General features: G+C 43.3%; 1 protein-coding gene across 1 annotated transcript in view; it reads left to right on the top strand.

The window, feature by feature from the left end:
* Window positions 1-19,296, top strand: part of LOC118377029 (RING finger protein 150-like) — a 34,521-nt gene extending 15,225 nt beyond the window's left edge. Inside the window, exons 3-7 of the mRNA XM_052464794.1 lie at window positions 133-204; window positions 646-728; window positions 994-1,090; window positions 1,208-1,433; window positions 15,475-19,296. Coding sequence (XP_052320754.1) covers window positions 133-204; window positions 646-728; window positions 994-1,090; window positions 1,208-1,433; window positions 15,475-15,593 — 597 coding nt within the window. The 3' untranslated portion in view covers window positions 15,594-19,296. The remainder of the gene's footprint in view (window positions 1-132; window positions 205-645; window positions 729-993; window positions 1,091-1,207; window positions 1,434-15,474) is intronic.
* The last annotated feature ends 2,682 nt before the right edge of the window (window positions 19,297-21,978 follow it).

The raw sequence follows: 21,978 nt of genomic DNA, 5'->3' as shown, positions 1-21,978 counted from the left end.
TTCCCATTCCTTGTCAGCGATTATTGGATATATAGGAAATTCCAGACATTCTTTTCTCTCTTTTGGGTTGCCAGGTTGGGTTGCTTATCTTTCCCCCACCTTCTTTGTTGTTCTTTGATCTTCTATGAGCAGAGACGTCTCGGAGACGCAGCCAAGAAGGCCATCAGTAAGCTCCAAGTACGAACCATCAGGAAAGGAGACAAGGTACACCTGGCTGCGTACTTTACGAACCTCTTCTATGATGTTGGATAAATGTGTTACGAAGGTTGTTATGAATGATACTGCCACACTCATAAAGGTTTCATGACTGGTTTCATGAAGGGGTTATGAATGCCTTATGTATAGACCCTCTTCAAGTAAAGTGTTTCCAAAAGCACCTATTTAAGTAGCAGTGATGTGGTTCTAAACCGAAGCGAACCGTTTCCTCACGCTCCTGCTAAGCGCAGCATTTGGTAATGAACTTCCATCAGCCCAATGATAATGACTGACTCATTTTTATTTTCTCTCTCTGTGTGTGTGTGTTTAAATTTGAATGAATTATACAGGCTGCATGGCTTTTGATCCGCTCTGCTTTATTCACCTTCCAGGAAATGAAAAGGAGACTTGACAACCAACCAAATGTCTCCTGTGTGTTTGGTGTTCTAGGAAACGGAGTCTGACTTTGACAACTGTGCTGTGTGCATCGAGGGCTATAAAGCGAATGATGTTGTTAGGATATTGCCGTGCAGGTACGACAGCCTCTCCCATTTGTCAGTGTAACTAGAGAGAGCAGACACATTGACACCCATTACTATCATTGTCTCCTATAGATCATGTGTTGCAGTAGGTCTATTGGGAATGATTGGTAGTCATTAATATGCCACAATAATTTACTGTTCTGTACCTGAGAGCATATGTAGAGCATGGTGAGTGATGCTATGTTACCAAGGAGACTGTTACTACTGATGACATCATCAAGGCTGTGCGTGTTCGTGTGTGTGACTCTGTCCTCAGACACATCTTCCATAAAAGCTGTGTGGACCCCTGGCTTCTGGACCATCGGACCTGTCCCATGTGTAAAATGAACATCCTCAAAGCGCTGGGAATACCAGTAAGGAGGTTCTGTCTTTCAACATCTATCCATCTTTCATTCCCGACCCTGATCCTGGAGAGATTTTATTTTTGGAAAGTGTTTTTGATGTTTTTATATTTGATTGATTGATTTCAGCCCAACTTTGACTGTGGGGGTGACATTCCGCCAGACTATGAGATGTCAGTGGGAGGCCCGCCCACCAACGCAATCACAGGGGCCAGTGATGTCACGGTGAACGGGCAGGAGAACTCGGTGGTGCTGGACACGGTGGACATGGACAGGACGATAGGGCTGCCTCAGGTCTACCACGACGCACACGAGACACTACCACAGGCTGGGGACAGCCGAAACATTGCCAGCAGTGAGTATAGACACACACCTATGCACCTACACACACACACACCTACACACACACCTTTGCGCATCAACACACACATATATACGCATATACAGTGCCTTGCGAAAGTATTTGGCCCCCTTGAACTTTGTGACCTTTTGCCACATTTCAGGCTTCAAACATAAAGATATAAAACTGTATTTTTTTTGTGAAGAATCAACAACAAGTGGGACACAATCATGAAGTCGAACGACATTTATTGGATATTTCAAACTTTTTTAACAAATCAAAAACTGAAAAATTGGGCGTGCAAAATTATTCAGCCCCTTTACTTTCAATGCAGCAAACTCTGTCCAGAAGTTCAGTGAGGCTCTCTGAATGATCCAATGTTGACCTAAATGACTTATGATGATAAATACAATCCACCTGTGTGTAATCAAGTCTCCGTATAAATGCACCTGCACTGTGATAGTCTCAGAGGTCTGTTAAAAGCGCAGAGAGCATCATGAAGAACAAGGAACACACCAGGCAGGTCCGAGATACTGTTGTGAAGAAGTTTAAAGCCGGATTTGGATACAAAAAGATTTCCCAAGCTTTAAACATCCCAAGGAGCACTGTGCAAGCGATAATATTGAAATGGAAGGAGTATCAGACCACTGCAAATCTACCAAGACCTGGCCGTCCCTCTAAACTTTCAGCTCATACAAGGAGAAGACTGATCAGAGATGCAGCCAAGAGGCCCATGATCACTCTGGATGAACTGCAGAGATCTACAGCTGAGGTGGGAGACTCTGTCCATAGGACAACAATCAGTCCAATATTGCACAAATCTGGCCTCTATGGAAGAGTGACAAGAAGAAAGCCATTTCTTAAAGATATCCATAAAAAGTGTTGTTTTAAGTTTGCCACAAGCTACCTGGGAGACACACCAAACATGTGGAAGAAGGTGCTCTGGTCAGATGAAACCAAAATTGAACTTTTTGGCAACAATGCAAAACATTATGTTTGGCGTAAAAGCAACACAGCTCATCACCCTGAACACACCATCCCCACTGTCAAACATGGTGGTGGCAGCATCATGGTTTGGGCCTGCTTTTCTTCAGCAGGGACAGGGAAGATTGTTAAAATTGATGGGAAGATGGATGGAGCCAAATACAGGACCATTCTGGAAGACAACCTGATGGAGTCTGCAAAAGACCTGAGACTGGGACGGATATTTGTCTTCCAACAAGACAATGATCCAAAAGATAAAGCAAAATCTACAATGGAATGGTTCAAAAATAAACATATCCAGGTGTAAGAATGGCCAAGTCAAAGTCCAGACCTGAATCCAATCGAGAATCTGTGGAAAGAACTGAAAACTGCTGTTCACAAATGCTCTCCATCCAACCTCACTGAGGAATGGGGAAAAATGTCAGTCTCTCGATGTGCAAAACTGATAGAGACATACCCCAAGTGACTTACAGCTGTAATCGCAGCAAACTAACTTAAGAGGGCTGAATAATTTTGCACGCCCAATTTTTCAGTTTTTGATTTGTTAAAAAAGTTTGAAATATCCAATAAATGTCGTTCCACTTCATGATTGTGTCCCACTTGATGTTGATTCTTCACAAAAAAATACAGTTTTATATCTTTATGTTTGAAGCCTGAAATGTGGCAAAAGGTTGCAATGTTCAACGGGGGCCGAATACTTTCGCAAGGCACTACATGTAACACACTCTCTCACACACACCTATGCTTTGGTTCCATCCCAGCACTAACAGAACTTCTTCAACTCACCTGTACTTCCTCAACACAAACCAGTGAACACCAGAACACCCATACCAGTCATGTTCAGAGCTGTGCTATGGTGGGATATAAGAGGAGTACTGTATTCTGAAATAGACCACAGTGTCCTCTCTGTCTCCACCAGAACAGAGAGTAGTTGCTCTTTCTAACAGACCACAATGTCCTGGTTCTTCACATGTGCGTCCACAACAACACCCTATTACCTATATAATGCACCATTTTTGACCAGGGGTCATAGGGCTCTAGTTAAAAGTAGTGCACTATATAGGTAATACCGTACCATTTCAAATGCAGCCTTGTACTGGCGTGGCTTAGCTAGGCCAGGGCTGCTGTACTGGCGTGGCTTAGCTAGCCCAGGGCTGCTGTACTGGCATGGCTAAGCTAGCCCAGGGCAGCTGTACTGGCATGGCTTAGCTAGCCCAGGGCTGCTGTACTGGCGTGGCTTAGCTAGTCCAGGGCTGCTGTACTGGCGTGGCTTAGCTAGTCCAGGGCTGCTGTACTGGCGTGGCTTAGCTAGCCCAGGGCTGCTGTACTGGCATGGCTAAGCTAGCCCAGGGCTGCTGTACTGGCGTGGCTTAGCTAGTCCAGGGCTGCTGTACTGGCATGGCTAAGCTAGCCCAGGGCTGCTGTACTGGCGTGGCTTAGCTAGTCCAGGGCCAGAACTAGGCCATCAGCCACCTGTTTCACTGTTCCCTCAATCCAGTCCCTGGCCAAAGAAGGAATAGTGCTCCCTTTTTTCAAAGTCACAAGCTAACCCAAATGCATTGGCATGGTTTACATACGTAGCATAAGAGTATGTTTTAAGGTTGCCGTGCTTGCTATTAGCAAGGTATTATGATGAGGCACTACAGCACTGAGCCATTGATAGGCACGTTGTGTTTTTTGAGTTAGTCTGTTTGTTTAACAGCTGGTTAGCACATGGAACTTATTAGTGTGTGTGTATGCATGCCTGCCTGCCTGCCTGCCTGCCTGCCTGCCTGCCTGCCTGCCTGCCTGCCTGCCTGCATGCCTGCATGCATGCATGCAGGCAGGCAGTCGGCCCGGAGAGTGGGGCAGGAGTGTGTTGACGCTGGCATGGCCCACTTCCTGTCCTGCCCACCGTGCTGAAATTCCACCTGCAGTTGGCAGGGCCTCCGACCAAAACGCTCGCCTCTCGAGTCTCTTGTGCCAATGGAACAAGTTAATGCTGCCTTTGTGACAGCTTCTTATTAGCTTCCTGAGGCCTCTACTGGACCTTAAAGACCTGGACAGCGTCAACCTGCTAAGCCCCTTCAAAACATTAGAAAACTATGGAGAACCTTGTACTTTTTTTTTTTTTTTTTTTATCCTTCCCTCATTCCCATAACACAAGCCGACTTCTTGCGCTCCCATGAATGCCAGTCAATGTTCTACTTTCAAGGTAGTTGAACACTTTTTACACTGAGTTTACATGCCTGTATGTCTTTCAACTGTGCACAGCTTGTCCCCATTTCGAGCCTTGGCATTGCTTGTCACACCTACCTTTGTGTTAAATATTAGCTTTCTCGGTTCCATCCCAGAGCGTATTCAAAATCCCCCACCTGCTGTTTATTTTAAGCCCCAGGATGGATCTGCGATGTCAGGGAGAGTGATTTGTGGGTTGCGCAAAACGCAGAGCCCAATCGGGCTGAGTCATTGCTTATGGAATGGCACGGCAGTACTGCCACTCTAGGCCTTTAGCCTTATTGTAGTCTGGCTGTCACCAGCACGATAGCTTACTGCAGTATAGGCAGTAAAACAAACTTGGCGCGCACTGAGGGGGATGACATTTGGTGTAAGGAGAAAGAAACCTCCAGGCCCATATTCACAGTGTCTTCGAAATAGGAAGGCTGTACATATAATGGTATTTACTACGATCTAAACTGCTAAACTGATCCAAGATCAATACTCAACCCTCGAAGAGTAACACAGTATGTCTTAGGGGTACACTACTAGTTAGCCAGCTGACTTTGATAAACAACCAGAAGTAACCGTTTATTTTCTGGTTCAGTAGGAAAGCTAAGTTTAGAGATGTGTTTTTGGTTGTTGGCTCAGTTAGACCATGCCCATTTCAGGTTTATCTTTATAAAAACAACTATAAAGATATTTCAGAATATTCAGGCAAGTTAGCTGTCTAACTCCTTGAACCTGCTTTGCATTATACCTCTCTGATTTGAAGTGACAACCAGCAGAGCTGTTCATGTTGAGTCATACAGGACAAATAAGCCTCCACGTAGCTGAGTCATACCAAGTGCTCCTGGTCTTTCCTACCTGATATAATTGTTTGATCTCCCTAGTGATGTTATTATAGATGCTCCTGGCAGCCTTAGGTCTGTCAGCCTGGTTTCAAAGAGGATTATGATAAGAGATGTGCATGTGTGTGTGAGTGTGTGTATAAAATAGATGATGAGATGTGTGTTTGCATGTCTGCTAGAGCCAGTCTGCAGTGCTGCTACTGACTCTCTCCTAATGCAAGCCTTAACCTCTCCTCCTCTCACATCTCTCTCTCTGTCTCTCTCATCAGTCTCTCTCTCTCTGTCTCTGTTCCTCACCAGTCTCTCTCTCTCTGTCTCTGTTCCTCACCAGTCTCTCTCTCTGTTCCTCACCAGTCTCTCTCTCTCTCTCTCTCTGTTCCTCACCAGTCTCTCTCTCTCTCTGTTCCTCACCAGTCTCTCTCTCTCTCTGTTCCTCACCAGTCTCTCTCTCTCTCTCTCTCTCTCTCTCTTCTCTCTTTCTCTCTTTCTCTCTTTCTCTCTTTCTCTCTTTCTCTCTCTCTCTCTCTCTCTCTCTCTCTCTCTCTCTCCTCTCTCTCTCTGTGTTTCTCTCTCTTCTCTCTCTCTCTCGTTTCTCTCTCTGTGTTTCTCTCTCCTCTCTCTCTCTGTGTTTCTCTCTTCTCTCTCTCTCTGTGTTTCTCTCTTCTCTCTCTCTGTGTGTTTCTCTCTCTCTCTCTCTCTGTGTTCCTCACCAGTCTCTCTCTCTCTGTGTTCCTCACCAGTCTCTCTCTCTCTGTGTTCCTCACCAGTCTCTCTCTCTCTCTGTGTTCCTCACCAGTCTCTCTCTCTCTCTCTGTGTTCCTCACCAGTCTCTCTCTCTCTCTGTGTTCCTCACCAGTCTCTCTCTCTCTGTGTTCCTCACCAGTCTCTCTCTCTCTGTGTTCCTCACCAGTCTCTCTCTCTCTGTGTTCCTCACCAGTCTCTCTCTCTCTCTGTTCCTCACCAGTCTCTCTCCCTCTCTGTTCCTCACCAGTCTCTCTCTCTGTTCCTGACCAGTCTCTCTCTCGCTCTCTCTCTCTCTCTCTCTCTCTCTCTCTCTCTCTCTCTCTCTCTCTCTCTCTCTCTCTCTCTCTGTGTTCCTCACCAGTCTCTCTCTCTCTCTGTGTTCCTCACCAGTCTCTCTCTCTCTCTGTGTTCCTCACCAGTCTCTCTCTCTCTCTGTGTTCCTCACCAGTCTCTCTCTCTCTCTGTGTTCCTCACCAGTCTCTCTCCCTCTCTGTTCCTCACCAGTCTCTCTCCCTCTCTGTTCCTCACCAGTCTCTCTCTCTCTCTCTCTCTCTCTCTCTCTCGCTCTCTCTCTCTCTCTCTCGCTCTCTCTCGCTCTCTCTCGCTCTCTCTCGCTCTCTCTCTCAAAATTTAATTTCAATTCAAGGGCTTTATTGGCATGGGAAACATGTGTTAACATTGCCAAAGCAAGTGAGGTAGACAACATACAAAGTGAATATATAAAGTGAAAAACAACAAAAATTAACAGTAAACATTACACATACAACAGTTTAAAAACAGTAAAGACATTACAAATGTCATATTATAAATATATATATACACAATGTACAAATAGTTAAAGGACACAATATAAAATAAATAAGCATAAATATGGGTTGTATTTACAATGGTGTTTGTTCTTCACTGGTTGCCCTTTTCTCGTGGCAACAGGTCACAAATCTTGCTGCTGTGATGGCACACTGTGGAATTTCACCCAGTAGATAAGGGAGTTTTTCAAAATTGGATATGTTTTTGAATTCTTTGTGGATCTGTGTGATCTGGGGGAAATATGTCTCTCTAATATGGTCATACATTGGGCAGGAGGTTAGGAAGTGCAGCTCAGTTTCCACCTCATTTTGTGGGCAGTGAGCACATAGCCTGTCTTCTCTTGAGAGCCATGTCTGCCTACGGCGGCCTTTCTCAATAGCAAGGCTATGCTCACTGAGTCTGTACATAGTCAAAGCTTTCCTTAATTTTGGGTCAGTCACAGTGGTCAGGTATTCTGCCGCTGTGTACTCTCTGTGTAGGGCCAAATAGCATTCTAGTTTGCTCTGTTTTTTTGTTAATTCTTTCCAATGTGTTAAGTAATTATCTTTTTGTTTTCTCATGATATGTTTGGGTCTAATTGTGCTGTTGTCCTGTGGCTCTGTAGGGTGTGTTTGTGTTTGTGAACAGAGCCCCAGGACCAGCTTGCTAAGGGGACTCTTCTCCAGGTTCATCTCTCTGTTTGTGATGGCTTTGTTATGGAAGGTTTGTAAATCGCTTCCTTTTAGGTGGTTGTAGAATTGAATGGCTCTTTTCTGGATTTTGATAATTAGTGGGTATCGGCCTAATTCTGCTCTGCATGCATTATTTGGTGTTTTACGTTGTACACGGAGGATATTTTTGCAGAATTCTGCGTGCAGTCTCAATTTGGTGTTTGTCCCATTTTGTGAAGTCTTGGTTGGTGAGCGGACCCCAGACCTCACAACCATAAAGGGCAATGGGCTCTATGACTGATTCAAGTATTTTTAGCCAAATCCTAATTGGTATATGTTGAAATTTATGTTTCTTTTGATGGCATAGAATGCCCTTCTTGCCTTGTCTCTCAGATCGTTCACACCTTTGTGGAAGTTACCTGTGGCGCTGATGTTTAGGCCAAGGTATGTATAGTTTTTTGTGTGCTCTAGGGCAACAGTGTCTAGATGGAATTTGTATTTGTGGTCCTGGTGACTGGACCTTTTTTGGAACACCATTATTTTGGTCTTACTGAAATTTACTGTCAGGGCCCAGGTCTGACAGAATCTGTGCATAAGATCTAGGTGCTGCTGTAGGCCCTCCTTGGTTGGTGACAGAAGCACCAGATCATCAGCAAACAGCAGACATTTGACTTCGGATTCTAGCAGGGGAGGCCGGGTGCTGCAGACTTTTCTAGTGCCCGCGCCAATTCGTTGATATATATGTTGAAGAGGGTGGGGCTTAAGCTGCATCCCTGTCTAACCCCACGACCCTGTGTGAAGAAATGTGTGTGTTTTTGCCAATTTTAACCGCACACTTGTTGTTTGTGTACATGGATTTTATAATGTCATATGTTTTACCCCCAACACCACTTTCCATCAGTTTATATAGCAGACCCTCATGCCAAATTGAGTCGAAGGCTTTTTTGAAATCAACAAAGCATGAGAAGACTTTGCCATTGTTTTGGTTTGTTTGGTTGTCAATTAAGGTGTGCAGGGTGAATACATGGTCTGTTGTACGGTAATTTGGTAAAAAGCCAATTTGACATTTGCTCAGTACATTGTTTTCATTGAGGAAATGTACGAGTCTGCTGTTAATAATAATGCAGAGGATTTTCCCAAGGTTACTGTTGACACATATTCCACGGTAGTTATTGGGGTCAAATTTGTCTCCACTTTTGTGGATTGGGGTGATCAGTCCTTGGTTCCAAATATTGGGGAAGATGCCAGAGCTAAGTATGATGTTAAAGAGTTTTAGTATAGCCAATTGGAATTTGTTGTCTGTATATTTGATCATTTCATTGAGGATACCATCGACACCACAGGCCTTTTTGGGTTGGAGGGTTTTTATTTTGTCCTGTAACTCATTCAATGTAATTGGAGAATCCAGTGGGTTCTGGTAGTCTTTAATAGTTGATTCTAAGATCTGTATTTGATCATGTATATGTTTTTGCTCTTTATTCTTTGTTATAGAACCAAAAAGATTGGAGAAGTGGTTTACCCATACATCTCCATTTTGGATAGATAATTCTTCGTGTTGTTTGTTTAGTGTTTTCCAATTTTCCCAGAAGTGGTTAGAGTCTATGGATTCTTCAATTGCATTGAGCTGATTTCTGACATGCTGTTCCTTCTTTTTCCGTAGTGTATTTCTGTATTGTTTTAGTGATTCACCATAGTGAAGGCGTAGACTCAGGTTTTCCGGGTCTATGTTTTTGGTTGGACAGGTTTCTCAATTTCTTTCTTAGATTTTTGCATTCTTCATCAAACCATTTGTCATTATTGTTAATTTTCTTCGGTTTTCTATTTGAGATTTTTAGATTTGATAGGGAAGCTGAGAGGTCAAATATACTGTTAAGATTTTCTACTGCCAAGTTTACACCTTCACTATTACAGTGGAACGTTTTACCCAGGAAATTGTCTAAAAGGGATTGAATTTGTTGTTGCCTAATTGTTTTTTGGTAGGTTTCCAAACTGCATTCCTTCCACCTATAGCATTTCTTAATGTTACTCAGTTCCTTTGGCTTTGATGCCTCATGGTTGAGTATTGCTCTGTTTAAGTAGACTGTGATTTTGCTGTGGTCTGATAGGGGTGGTAGTGGACTGACTGAACGCTCTGAGAGATTCTGGGTTGAGGTCAGTGATAAAGTAGTCTACAGTACTACTGCCAAGAGATGAGCTATAGGTGTACCTACCATAGGAGTCCCCTCGAAGCCTACCGTTGACTATGTACATACCCAGCGTGCGACAAAGCTGCAGGAGTTGTGACCCGTTTTTGTTGGTTATGTTGTCATAGTTGTGCCTAGGGGGGCATATGTGGGAGGGGATGCTGTCACCTCCAGGCAGATGTTTGTCCCCCTGTGTGCTGAGGGTGTCAGGTTCTTGTCCGGTTCTGGCATTTAGGTCGCCACAGACTAGTACATGTCCCTGGGCCTGGAAATGATTGATTTCGCCCTCCAGGATGGAGAAGCTGTCTTCATTAAAATATGGGGATTCTAGTGGGGGGATATAGGTAGCACACAGGAGGACATTTTTCTCTGTTAGGATAATTTCCTTTTGAATTTCTAGCCAAATGTAGAATGTTCCTGTTTTGATTAATTTAATGGAGTGAGTTAGGTCTGCTCTATACCAAATTAGCATACCCCCTGAGTCCCTTCCCTGTTTCACACCTGGTAGTTTGGTGGATGGGACTATCAGCTCTCTGTAACCTAGAGGGAAACCAGTGGTTCCATCTCCTCTATACCAGGTTTCTTGCAGGATGACAATGTCTGTATTACCGATTTCTTTGGTGAAGTCCGGGTTTCTGCTCTTTAGGCCAAAGGCAGATGACCTCAGGCCTTGGATATTCCAGGATAATATAGTGAAGGCTTTTTGTTCCATAGAGTGTCCAATGTTGTTGGTCGTGGTTTGGCCTCAGGCCAGTAAGTGTGAGCAGAGCCTGCTGAGCATCTGGTACATGCCATTGGCTTGGGCGAATGTGAGAGTGGGGGTTGGGACTGTTTGCCCGCTCTCTCTCTCTCTGTTCCTCACCAGTTTCTCTCTCTCTTTCTTTCTTTCTCTCTCTCTCTCTCTCTCTGTTCCTCACCAGTCTCTCTCTCTGTTCCTCACCAGTCTCTCTCTCTGTTCCTCACCAGTCTCTCTCTCTGTTCCTCACCAGTCTCTCTCTCTGTTCCTCACCAGTCTCTCTCTGTTCCTCACCAGTCTCTCTCTCACTGTTCCTCACCAGTCTCTCTCTCTCACTGTTCCTCACCAGTCTCTCTCTCTCACTGTTCCTCACCAGTCTCTCTCTCTCTCACTGTTCCTCACCAGTCTCTCTCTCTCTCACTGTTCCTCACTAGTCTCTCTCTCTCTCACTGTTCCTCACCAGTCTCTCTCTCTCTCACTGTTCCTCACCAGTCTCTCTCTCTCTCTCTCACTGTTCCTCACCAGTCTCTCTCTCTCTCTCTCACTGTTCCTCACCAGTCTCTCTCTCTCTCTCTCTCTGTTCCTCACCAGTCTCTCTCTCTCTCTCTCACTGTTCCTCACCAGTCTCTCTCTCTCTCTCTCACTGTTCCTCACCAGTCTCTCTCTCTCTCTCTCACTGTTCCTCACCAGTCTCTCTCTCTCTCTCTCACTGTTCCTCACCAGTCTCTCTCTCTCTCTCTCTCACTGTTCCTCACCAGTCTCTCTCTCTCTCTCTCACTGTTCCTCACCAGTCTCTCTCTCTCTCTCTCTCTCTTCCTCACCACTCTCTCTCTCTCTCTCTCTCTGTTCCTCACCAGTCTCTCTCTCTCTCTCTCACTGTTCCTCACCAGTCTCTCTCTCTCTCTCTCTGTTCCTCACCAGTCTCTCTCTCTCTCTCTCTGTTCCTCACCAGTCTCTCTCTCTCTCTCTGTTCCTCACCAGTCTCTCTCTCTCTCTCTGTTCCTCACCAGTCTCTCTCTCTCTCTCTGTTCCTCACCAGTCTCTCTCTCTCTCTCTGTTCCTCACCAGTCTCTCTCTCTCTCTCTGTTCCTCACCAGTCTCTCTCTCTCTGTTCCTCACCAGTCTCTCTCTCTCTGTTCCTCACCAGTCTCTCTCTCTCTCTCTCTCTCTCTGTTTCTCACCAGTCTCTCTCTCTCTCTCTCTCTCTCTCTCTCTCTCCCTCTCTCTGTTCCTCACCAGTCTCTCTCTCTCTGTTCCTCACCAGTCTCTGTGAATAGCAGCTGGCATCACTTAGAGCCTGAACTCCTGCTGCTACGCCAGAGCCTTTCAGGACACACCTTCAGACTCCCAGCCCTCTCTCTCTCTCCCTCCCTCCAAGCCTTTATGTAACCATGACAAAATGCAGCCATGGACAGACAGGATTGAACTGTTATATATTAGTATTAGGTTGGCATTTACCTCCTTGAGGGTGTAGCTCATGTTTGGTGCCTGCTTGGTTGTAATATTGGTTCCACTTTCACTAAGTAATTCAAATAGTTTATGCCAGTGTATTTGGAAATTGATGATGTGTAATTAACACACACACACTGTTTAGTTCTGTTGTTTTGGTTGTCAAGTGAGACTCATTATCAGCCTGTCACACACTGTGTTCTTCCTGCATCAAATAGCTGGGAGTTAACCTGTTGCGACAAGCAATCCCGTATCCGGGATCCTATTTATAGCCTCAAGCTCATTACCATAACGCAACGTTAACTATTCATGAAAATCGCAAATGAAATGAAATAAATATATTAGCTCTCAAGCTTAGCCTTTTGTTAACAACACTGTCATCTCAGATTTTCAAAATATGCTTTTGAACCATAGCTAAACAAGCATTTGCGTAAGAGTATTGATAGCTAGCATAGCATTAAGCCTAGCATTCAGCATGCAACATTTTCACAAAAACAAGAAAAGCATTCAAATAAAATAATTTACCTTTGAAGAACTTCAGATGTTTTCAATGAGGAGACTCTCAGTTAGATTATTTAAATATTATTTGTGTAGGACAAATCGCTCCTTTTGTTCATCACGTTTGGGTAAGAAAAATTAACTCCATAATATCGACAGAAACATGGCAAACGTTGTTGAGAATCAATCCTCAAGGTGTTTTTCACATATCTATCGATGATAAATCATTCGTGGCAGTTGACTTTCTCCTCTGAAGAAAATGGAACGCGCATGGAGCTGGAGATTACGCAATAATTTCGACGGAGGACACCGGGTGGACACCTGGTAAATGTAGTCTTTTATGGTCAATCTTCCAATGATATGCCTACAAATATGTCACAATGCTGCAGACACCTTGGGGAAACGACAGAAAGTGCAGGCTCATTCCTGGCTCATTCACAGCCATATAAGGAGACATTGGAACACAGCGCATTCAAAATCTGGACCATTTCCTGTATGAAATTTCATCTTGGTTTCGCCTGTAGCATTAGTTCTGGGGCACTCACAGATAATATCTTTGCAGTTTCGGAAATGTCAGTTTTTTTCTTTCCAAAGCTGTCAATTAAATGCATAGTCGAGCATCTTTTCGTGACAAAATATCTTGTTTAAAACGGGAACGTTTTTTATCCAAAAATTAAGAGTGCCCCCTATCTCGAAGAAGTTAATGGGAGTTCTGTTGTTTGTTTGTCGCGGCGCTAACTAGCTCACAGTGCCGCATGACAACCGCCCTGAGATGAAGGATCTGATCTATCAGTGTTCTGCTGAATTGCCGTGTTGCAGTGACAGATCGCGGTGCACGCCATGCCCGCCAGCGTAAACACCGAGCGCTGTCTGTTAACCTCTTGCTCCTACCCAACACGCAGGCGTCCCATCTAGACATCTGGAAATGCAAATGCGCTACGCTGAATGCTAATGGCACTCGTTAAAACTCAAACGTTCATTAAAATACACATGCAGGGTACTGAATTAAAGCTACACTCGTTGTGAATCCAGGCAACAAGTCAGATTTTTAAAATGCTTTTCGGCGAAAGCATGAGAAGCTATTATCTGATAGCATGTAACACCCCAAAAGAGCCGCAGGGGACGTAAACAAAATAATTAGCATAGTCAGCACTACACAAAACGCACAAATAAAATATAAAACATTCATTACCTTTGACCATCTTCTTTGTTGGCACTCCTAGATGTCCCATAAACATCACTATTGGGTCTTTTTTTCGATTAAATCGGTCCATATATAGCCTAGATATCGATCTATGAAGACTGTGATCAAGGAAAAAAATAGCGTTTTATAACGTAACGTCATTTTTTTAAATTAAAAAAGTCGACGATAAACTTTCACAAAACACTTCGAAATACTTTTGTAATGCAACTTTAGGTATTAGTAAACGTTAATAAGTGATCAAATTGATCACGAGGCGATGTATATTCTATAGCTGTACGTCTGGAAATAATGTCCGGGTAAATCTCAACCAAAATATCCGGTCGGAGACCGGAAGAAAGGCGCTACCTTGTGTCCGTTTGACCAAGAAACAAATCGTAGGCAAATGACAAGACTGTTGACATCGTGTGGAAGCTGTAGGTATTGCAACCTCGGCCCCATTTAATGTGGTTCACATTCAACAATGGGTTCTAGTGGCGCATGGATATATTTTCAGTGATCAGATTTTCCTGCGCTTTTCGATGAAACGCACGTTCTGTTATAGTCACAGCCGTGATTTAACCAGTTTTATAAACGTCTGAGTGTTTTCTATCCACACATACTAATCACATGCATATACTATATTCCTGGCATGAGTAGCAGGGCGCTGAAATGTTGCGCGATTTTTAACAGAATGTTCGAAAAAGTAGGGGGTAGGAGTAACAGGTTAACTTATTACGGTTATCCTTCACTTTGGACCGTGCTACAGCATGTTGCCAAAAAAAGGCCCGATTTGCTGCAGGAAAGTGGGACAGGAGTGGTGTTCGTCCATAGAGAGCATATGTGAAGTAGATTGATGGTCCCCTGTACTTCTCTAGTTGTTTTCTATTCATCTGACTGTGTAGCACTGCTATCTCCTAAGGCCCGGTGTAGCGCTGCTATCTCCTAAGGCCCGGTGTAGCGCTGCTATCTCCTAAGGCCCGGTGTAGCGCTGCTATCTCCTAAGGCCCGGTGTAGCGCAGTCTGTCTTTAGTCAAGTGGACATCACAGCACTTACAAAGCAGTTTACATCTCGTCAGGTTCCCTACTATGCCTTCATCAGTCGCCTCATCTTGTCTCTTCTACTGCACACTAACCGCCATTTTGGGTCCATTCAGGTTTACCTGTATCACCCTCTCTTTAAAAGGTGTAGTGGCTTCCTTTCGCCTTTACCATAGCCACTGCCCAAGCCTGAAGCGGGGTTGTTTGGTACGCATACAGTCCACAGTCAAGGTTTCCAAACGGCCAAACATTCCATGACATCCAGGGATACGGTGCAACAAAAATGTTTATTCTTCTTATATCTAACAAATAAATGATTCTTCAATCAACTTAAAGCATAGAATACTTTATATGGAAAATACATATTATGACCTGTCTGTATGTCTGTATGGTCAAAAAACTATACCGCTCCCGCATCTAGCAAGGACTCCCTCTCCCGAAGGCCCAACTTCCTGCCTTTATCCTAACACACTTACCACAATACAATGAACAGGCAAGAGGGGGGGCCAAATGGCCGAGTTACACTAACAACAAATTAATATATCTCAATCGGGTAAATATAAATCATAAAGGTACGTACCTAATATTTCATCATTTACATTAATATTTAATATATTTACACAAATATACATGGAGCTCCATATGTTCGGTCTTTTATACAAATATGTCCAAATCGGCTCTAACAAAAGGTGACCACCATGTTGTGTCTGTGCTGACCGATCTCTCTCTCCCTGCAGGTGAGCACCAGCCCCCGCTGAGCAGCGACTCGGACACCTCCCTTATCTTGGCTGTGGAGGTGGGTCTGTCCGACATGGAGCTCTCCCTCGGGCACGACCGTGATGAGGTCAAGTCCTGAGCCAATCAGAGCCAAGTAGGAAGTAAGCTCCCGGGGTCGACTTGGAGATGAGAAACGGGACCGAAGGGGCAGTGCCTGGCCCCCCTGATGGGAGGTAGTGGCTCCAAATAAATAAGAGACAAGCAAGCAATAGAACCCATAGCAGTGCAACACACCTATCTGTCCCCACTGCCTCATCTACAGGGTCCTCCTGTCCCGCCTCCCTTTTCTGACTGCTGTCACGTTCAGTACCCATGGAAACCAGGCAGCCAATCACAGCTCTTGTCATTAGCCTCTGGACTGGGGGTATAGTTTAGCACCTCTGTTAGTTGTCTCCATGTCACCATCACTTTATTGACTCTTTGGACATGTGACATTTTGATTTCTTTCTACGAGATCATAACTGCCAACGTATTCCAGAATGAACCACGGAAATCTTTACACCTCGTTATAGGAGTATCTATTTATACTGTGTATGGTCAATATAAGCCTCCTGCAGCATGGGCTTTGAGTGTCAAAAACAGTTAGTGCGTGTTCTAAGTGACCAGCATTTACTTGTGGTAAACTTGAAGCTGATGTTTTTTCACCATCTCTGCTTGAAATAATTTCCATAACATTCAACGCTGTTGGTATTGTAGCATTTATACTATGCACATGTTGTCAAGCATTTCTGAATATCTGATTGTTAAATTGCATCTTTATCCTTAATTTAGGGGTCTTTAGGACTATCGTTTATTTCCACTTCTGAAGTACTGTACACCATGTGTTGTGGGGATCAACTACGAGTTTGTTTTACCACACCAGTTGACAATCACAGCCCACGGTAATGGAGATTTGCAGTGATGATGTCAGCTACAGCCCTGTTTCAAACTGCTACAGCTTTATTAGCACCGCCAGTAACACAGCACAGGAGGCGATAGTAGTGGCTGTTTGTTCCGTTTTAATGTCATGTCATCTCCCAGTCGAGCCACCCAATAGCATGTGGTGAAATCTTCTGTTACCTAACATAATGTGTGTCTGCAGTGCTGTGCATTTGCTCTGTGCCAAGTTCTTGCAGTTTTAGTTTTTTGTATTGATGTTGCTTCTGTTTCTAGAAGCCAAAGCAAGATTGCATTGTGGGTGTTGTTGAGTTCACCCATTGGTTGGATAGTGAAAAGCACATCGAAGTTGTCTGTTGATAAAAGTAAATGACATTTGACTATATCTGAACTCTGTGTATTAGATAGCCCCTAGTCTGAGACATCCCAGACCTAGGGCAACCGCACTAGTATGCTGGAACATTGGTACATTGTGGGAAGCAACTGGTCCATCTAGAGAGAATAGATAGCCCCTTGGTGAAGGAATACCATGCATGGGTTGTGGCTTTGGTTGACTGTGAATTCATTATGAAAGAGTTGACTAAACCCTGTTGCAGATCGTTTGTATCTCCTTAGTCATTTCTTCTGAGGATAAAATGTTTTCTTTTTTTCCTATGATGAATTTCAAAATGGCAGTTTTTTTTGTACATTCGTCGTGTAGGGAAACGAAAGTCTGACGAACAGCATTTATTTTAGTATGAAAATACGTTTTATTTTTGTAAGAAAAAGAAAATGGAGGTAAATGTTTACAGTCCAGGAGAAATGGAGTAGAGAGAATATTTGCCTGGTTTCAAGAGCTCACTGGTAATGCTAATGCATTTTGAATTACATGTATTAATTCATGGTTTATGTCCTTCCTCCCCCGATTTTGATTACTGCTCTGTAATTGATTCAAAGGCCATTTTTTTATTTGAGTTTGATTCCTGTCTCCTTTGGAGTCCCCTCAAGGTTCTCAACACATTGATTTATTTACAAATGTGTACTTTCATCCTTAACATATGATCATCTTATATTGCTTTAATATGCAATTTAGATTAGATTTTCAGGCTAAAATCTGCATGAAATGGCACAAGGCCACTGTTTTCATGGAGCATCTACTGCGTTTCTCTTCCTTACTATGTGTTCGTTCATTTAATCATTGGTTCCTTTAGGCCGCCAACCAATCAACAACCAATCAACTCCCAGTTATGGAAGAAGTTCATATTACCCATATTCCCCCCTGTCCTTGTCAATCAGAGAAGGATTACAGAATCTATGGGAGAATGTTGAAATCTCCCACGCTTATGCATTAGGTACATCTGTATGCCCTCCTAGTGTGTCAGACTCCTTACATTTAGCTTTGTTTTGCAGTATCAGTTTGTGAAATACACTACATCTGTGTGATTAATATTGTATAAGCGTCATAAATGTATATTTAATCAATCGATTGAATGGAGACTGAAGAGTGATGCATTGAACATGGCTCAGTTAAAAGCATATTCTTCCCACTTTTTGCATTCCGATTCTCTACACTTCTCACTAAGTGTGCACACTTAAAGTAATGGATTTTATAATGGTGGAAACGCCCTCCAGCCAATGTTTACACCAATCCAGTGCTTCTAAATCAGTGATGGGAACTGCACGGTATAGGAGGATGGGGATTGAGTCATGGAGGAGTTAAGTGCTCCACCATAACTCATGGCATCCTTGGCCAGAATACTAGAGACCCATTAGAATATGGTATGGTAGTCTCATCTAGCCTCTCCACACACAGCTGTACAGTTTTTGCTACGGGCTGAGGGCCCTAGAAACAACTAACAGCATTTGATTTCCCTCTGGGGGTTGGTTTCACACACACACCACACCACACAGTTTCCATGTGCCCATTTGTTTGTATTGCACAGGGGGACAAGATAAGAGGAAGCAATTAAGCTCGGGGGGCATTTTGTACCAGAGGAGGGTTTTGATAGGTACTGATTGTACTGTGTGTGTGTGTGTGTGTGTGTGTGTGTGTGTGTGTGCGCACGTACGTATGCGTGTCTGACATCTTTACTTGTGTGAAGCCAGAACATTTAAAAGCCTTTAATTGCTTCCTGTTTCATGTCAGGGGTCGTGTTTAATTGACTTAACTTCCTGAAAGGTCATTCTCTCATTCTCAAACTTCTTAAGTCCACTTATTCTAACAACTCTTTTTTTTAATGACCATGAAGAAGCAATGGCCTTGATTTGAACGTGATTTGAATGAATATCTGTGATATTCGTAATGAACACTTATAGAAACCGCCGTGTTCTTCCAAATATAAAGTAATGAATGCACATATTATAGTCTTATAGTAGGATCTTGTTTACCCCAATGATGGTATAATTATGTCAGGTATACATAAAATTACATAATAGAAACTCCTAATTTAAATATAGCTTTTAGTTCTCTGTCTTTAACTGGTTGTGTACCAGTTGTGTACTACCTAGAATGCATTTTTTCACATGAAGGAGAGTTCTGTATACTACAACGAAATGGCACAAAACATCTTTTGAATACGGTTGACCTTAAATGCGGTTGACAGTTGACACGACCATGTTTTTAAGAGAGAGGGCTACAATATTGGGAATGGCACATGACAATTGTCACTGTATGTGTGCTGTTTAAGAGTCTGTGTTCTTTTATCTAGACTTGTATACCAGCTGAGGATTTGGGGAATGTTACGAAAATGTTGTATGCTATATCTAGCAGAACTCTACAGTATTGCTATTTTGTTATATAGAGGAATATGTAAATATTTTTGGCAGTGTTAATGATATACAGTACAGTTATATAGTACAATGTTGCATGTGTGTGAGTCAATGATTGTGAGGTACAATACATTTTATTGCAAGTTTTTCCAACTGTGGTGAAGCTGTCTGGTTTCTATTTCGTTATTGTCAATCATGTTTATGTCAACCCTCTCTGATACCGTTAGGGTGAGCCAATGCTATTTAGATGATTTATCCTGACATGATTCATTGGCCAATATGTAAATAACCATCATATGTTCCAACGATATAAGCTGGTCTCTGCTGTATCGTTACGATATGCACACTAGCACACTACACTACATGGCCAAAAGTATGTGGACACACCTTCAAATTAGTGGTTTCTGTCACACCCATTCCTGACATGAAAGGTTATTAATAATTTACGAGGGAGGAAAATAGAACAAAGAGAGACGGTGAGAGAAAGAACTTTGGGGAAAGGGCACGAGAAATGGGTGATGAGAAAGTCAAGAGAGACTCAAAAGCTCAAGCCAAGAGTGGGACAGATGTCTTTCCAGAAGGCCATTAGTTTTTATTGTAGGAGGAATCGGCATATATTCAAGCAGTGAAGTCATGATGTTCTAGGGGGGAGAGATGTCTCACTCTCCAACGCCACCCACCTTCAGCCCAACGACAATAACACGTACTCCGTGACAAGCCGACAGATGTGCTGCTAGGGTTGGGGTTTGGGAGAGAGGGATGAGAGAGAGAGAAAGAGGTAGTATGAGAGTAGTATGAGAGTTCTCAACCAACCCAGGGAAAGAAAGAAACAAATTGGATTTGTTGGAAAAGAGGGAGAAAGGGTTCTTTATAGAAAGAAACATAGAAAGATGGAAGAGGACTGGCCACCCCTTGGAGCCTGGTTCCGCTCTACTTTTCTTCCTCTGTTCCTGCCTTTTCTGGTGAGTTTTTCCTAGCCACTGTGCTTCTACATCTGCATTGCTTGCTCTTTGGGGTCGAAGGCTTAGTATCTGTACAGGCACTTTGTGACAACTGTTGATGTAAAAAGGACTTCATAAAACAAATTGGAATTTGATTGATTGAGATAGAGAAAGAGAGTCCTCAATCAAGAAATTGGGTTTGAGAAAATATAAGCTAGGAGAAAAATTAAGGCAGAGAGGGGTGGAGGGAGAGACAGAAGAGTGAAAAAATGAGCAAAACAGCCAATTTCACACAGAGACAGAGGATAGAAAAACAGAGTGACAGATGGAAAGCGGGGAGAGGTGAGAACGAGTGTAACAGTATAACTTTAGACCATACCCGGGCTCGAACCAGGGACCCTCTGCACACATCAACAACAGTCACCCACGAAGCATCGTTATCCATCGCTCCACAAAAGCCGCGGACCTTGCAGAGCAAGGGGAACCACTACTTCAAGGTCTCAGAGCAAGTGACGTCACTGATTGAAATGCTATTTAACGCGCACCACCGCTAACTAGCTAGCCGTTTCACATCCGTTACACGAGGAGAGAGAGGAGCAAAACAAACTGCCCAGTTTCGAGACTCACACATCCACACAGCACAGGCTGAGATGACAGTTTGCTCACTCAGCACCAGAGGGACAGGTGGCATCCCAAATAGCACCCTATTCCCTACATAGTGTGCTACCTTTGAACAGAACCCTATGGGCCATGGTGCACTATACAGGGAATAGGCTGCCATTTGGAATGTAGAGAAACTGAAACCCTCGTTTCCAATATATAATGTCTCTTCATGGTCTCTGATTTGAAGCGATTACTAAACGCTCTACTATCTTAGTTCATCTGTATTAACGGAGAGAGGAAAATAGAGGAAAGGCGAGTAGGCAACACACCAGCACTACTGAAGAGGTTTATATTGGTCTTTAAAATGTTGATGGAACGTTGCTATAACATTTATGTTTATCTGTATCCGAGAAGAGAGGAAAATAGAGGAAAGGAAGGCAACCCACCTAGAGCAACTGACCTAGAGGTCAATATTGGTCTTCAAGGCATTGATAGAATAATCTCTTGGTCGCTCGAAACAGGGTTGAGGGGGTTGTGAGGGTGATTGTGATTTTGATACATGCTTAAGTGAATTGTGAAGGCCAGTGGTAGGCGGCTCAAACCATAGGAACCAATCGTATGTCGGAAAGATAGGAAAAGGCCCCCTGGACATTTGTAATGAGAAGTTAATCAGCACAGAATTAAGTACAACATAATATACATATGTATCTCTGTGGTTATTATAAGAGTGCTGGAGTCAGGAATCTCCTAGTCCAAGATATCCAGCCATCAAATCTTGGATGAGCTACTGGGTGTGCAGGCTTTTGTTCCGGACCAAATAACCTGTGTAGTTGCTAATGCTACTGACAGTATTGACAACATTGACATGCTTGGCAGTCTTGATACAACATTTTAAACAAAAATGTGATGGTTTATTGGATCAGTCTAACACGTTGCACATGCACTGCTGCCAACTTGTGGACAAAATCGAAATTGCACCTTGGCTGGAATAATACATTATGGCCTTTCTCTTGCATTTCAAAGATGATTTTGGCAATGTTTTTTTCCCCCTTTGTATGATCTTTTACCAGATCTATTCTGTTATATTCTCCTACATTCCTTTCACATTTCCACAAAGTTCAAAGTGTTTCCTTTCAAATGGTACCAAGAATATGCATATCCTTGCTTCAGGCAGTTAGATTTGGGTATGTCATTTTAGAAGAAAATTGGAAAAAAGCGGTGTATCCTTAAGCGATAGACTTAAGTTCCAAGGGCCTTGCTGATCCATTGTGTTATAATGGCGAGATCTTGTTTTGC

The sequence above is a fragment of the Oncorhynchus keta genome, chromosome 16, assembly GCF_023373465.1.
Source record: "Oncorhynchus keta strain PuntledgeMale-10-30-2019 chromosome 16, Oket_V2, whole genome shotgun sequence".
Lineage (NCBI taxonomy): Eukaryota > Metazoa > Chordata > Actinopteri > Salmoniformes > Salmonidae > Oncorhynchus > Oncorhynchus keta.
This window is presented reverse-complemented; position numbering and strand designations above follow the sequence as displayed.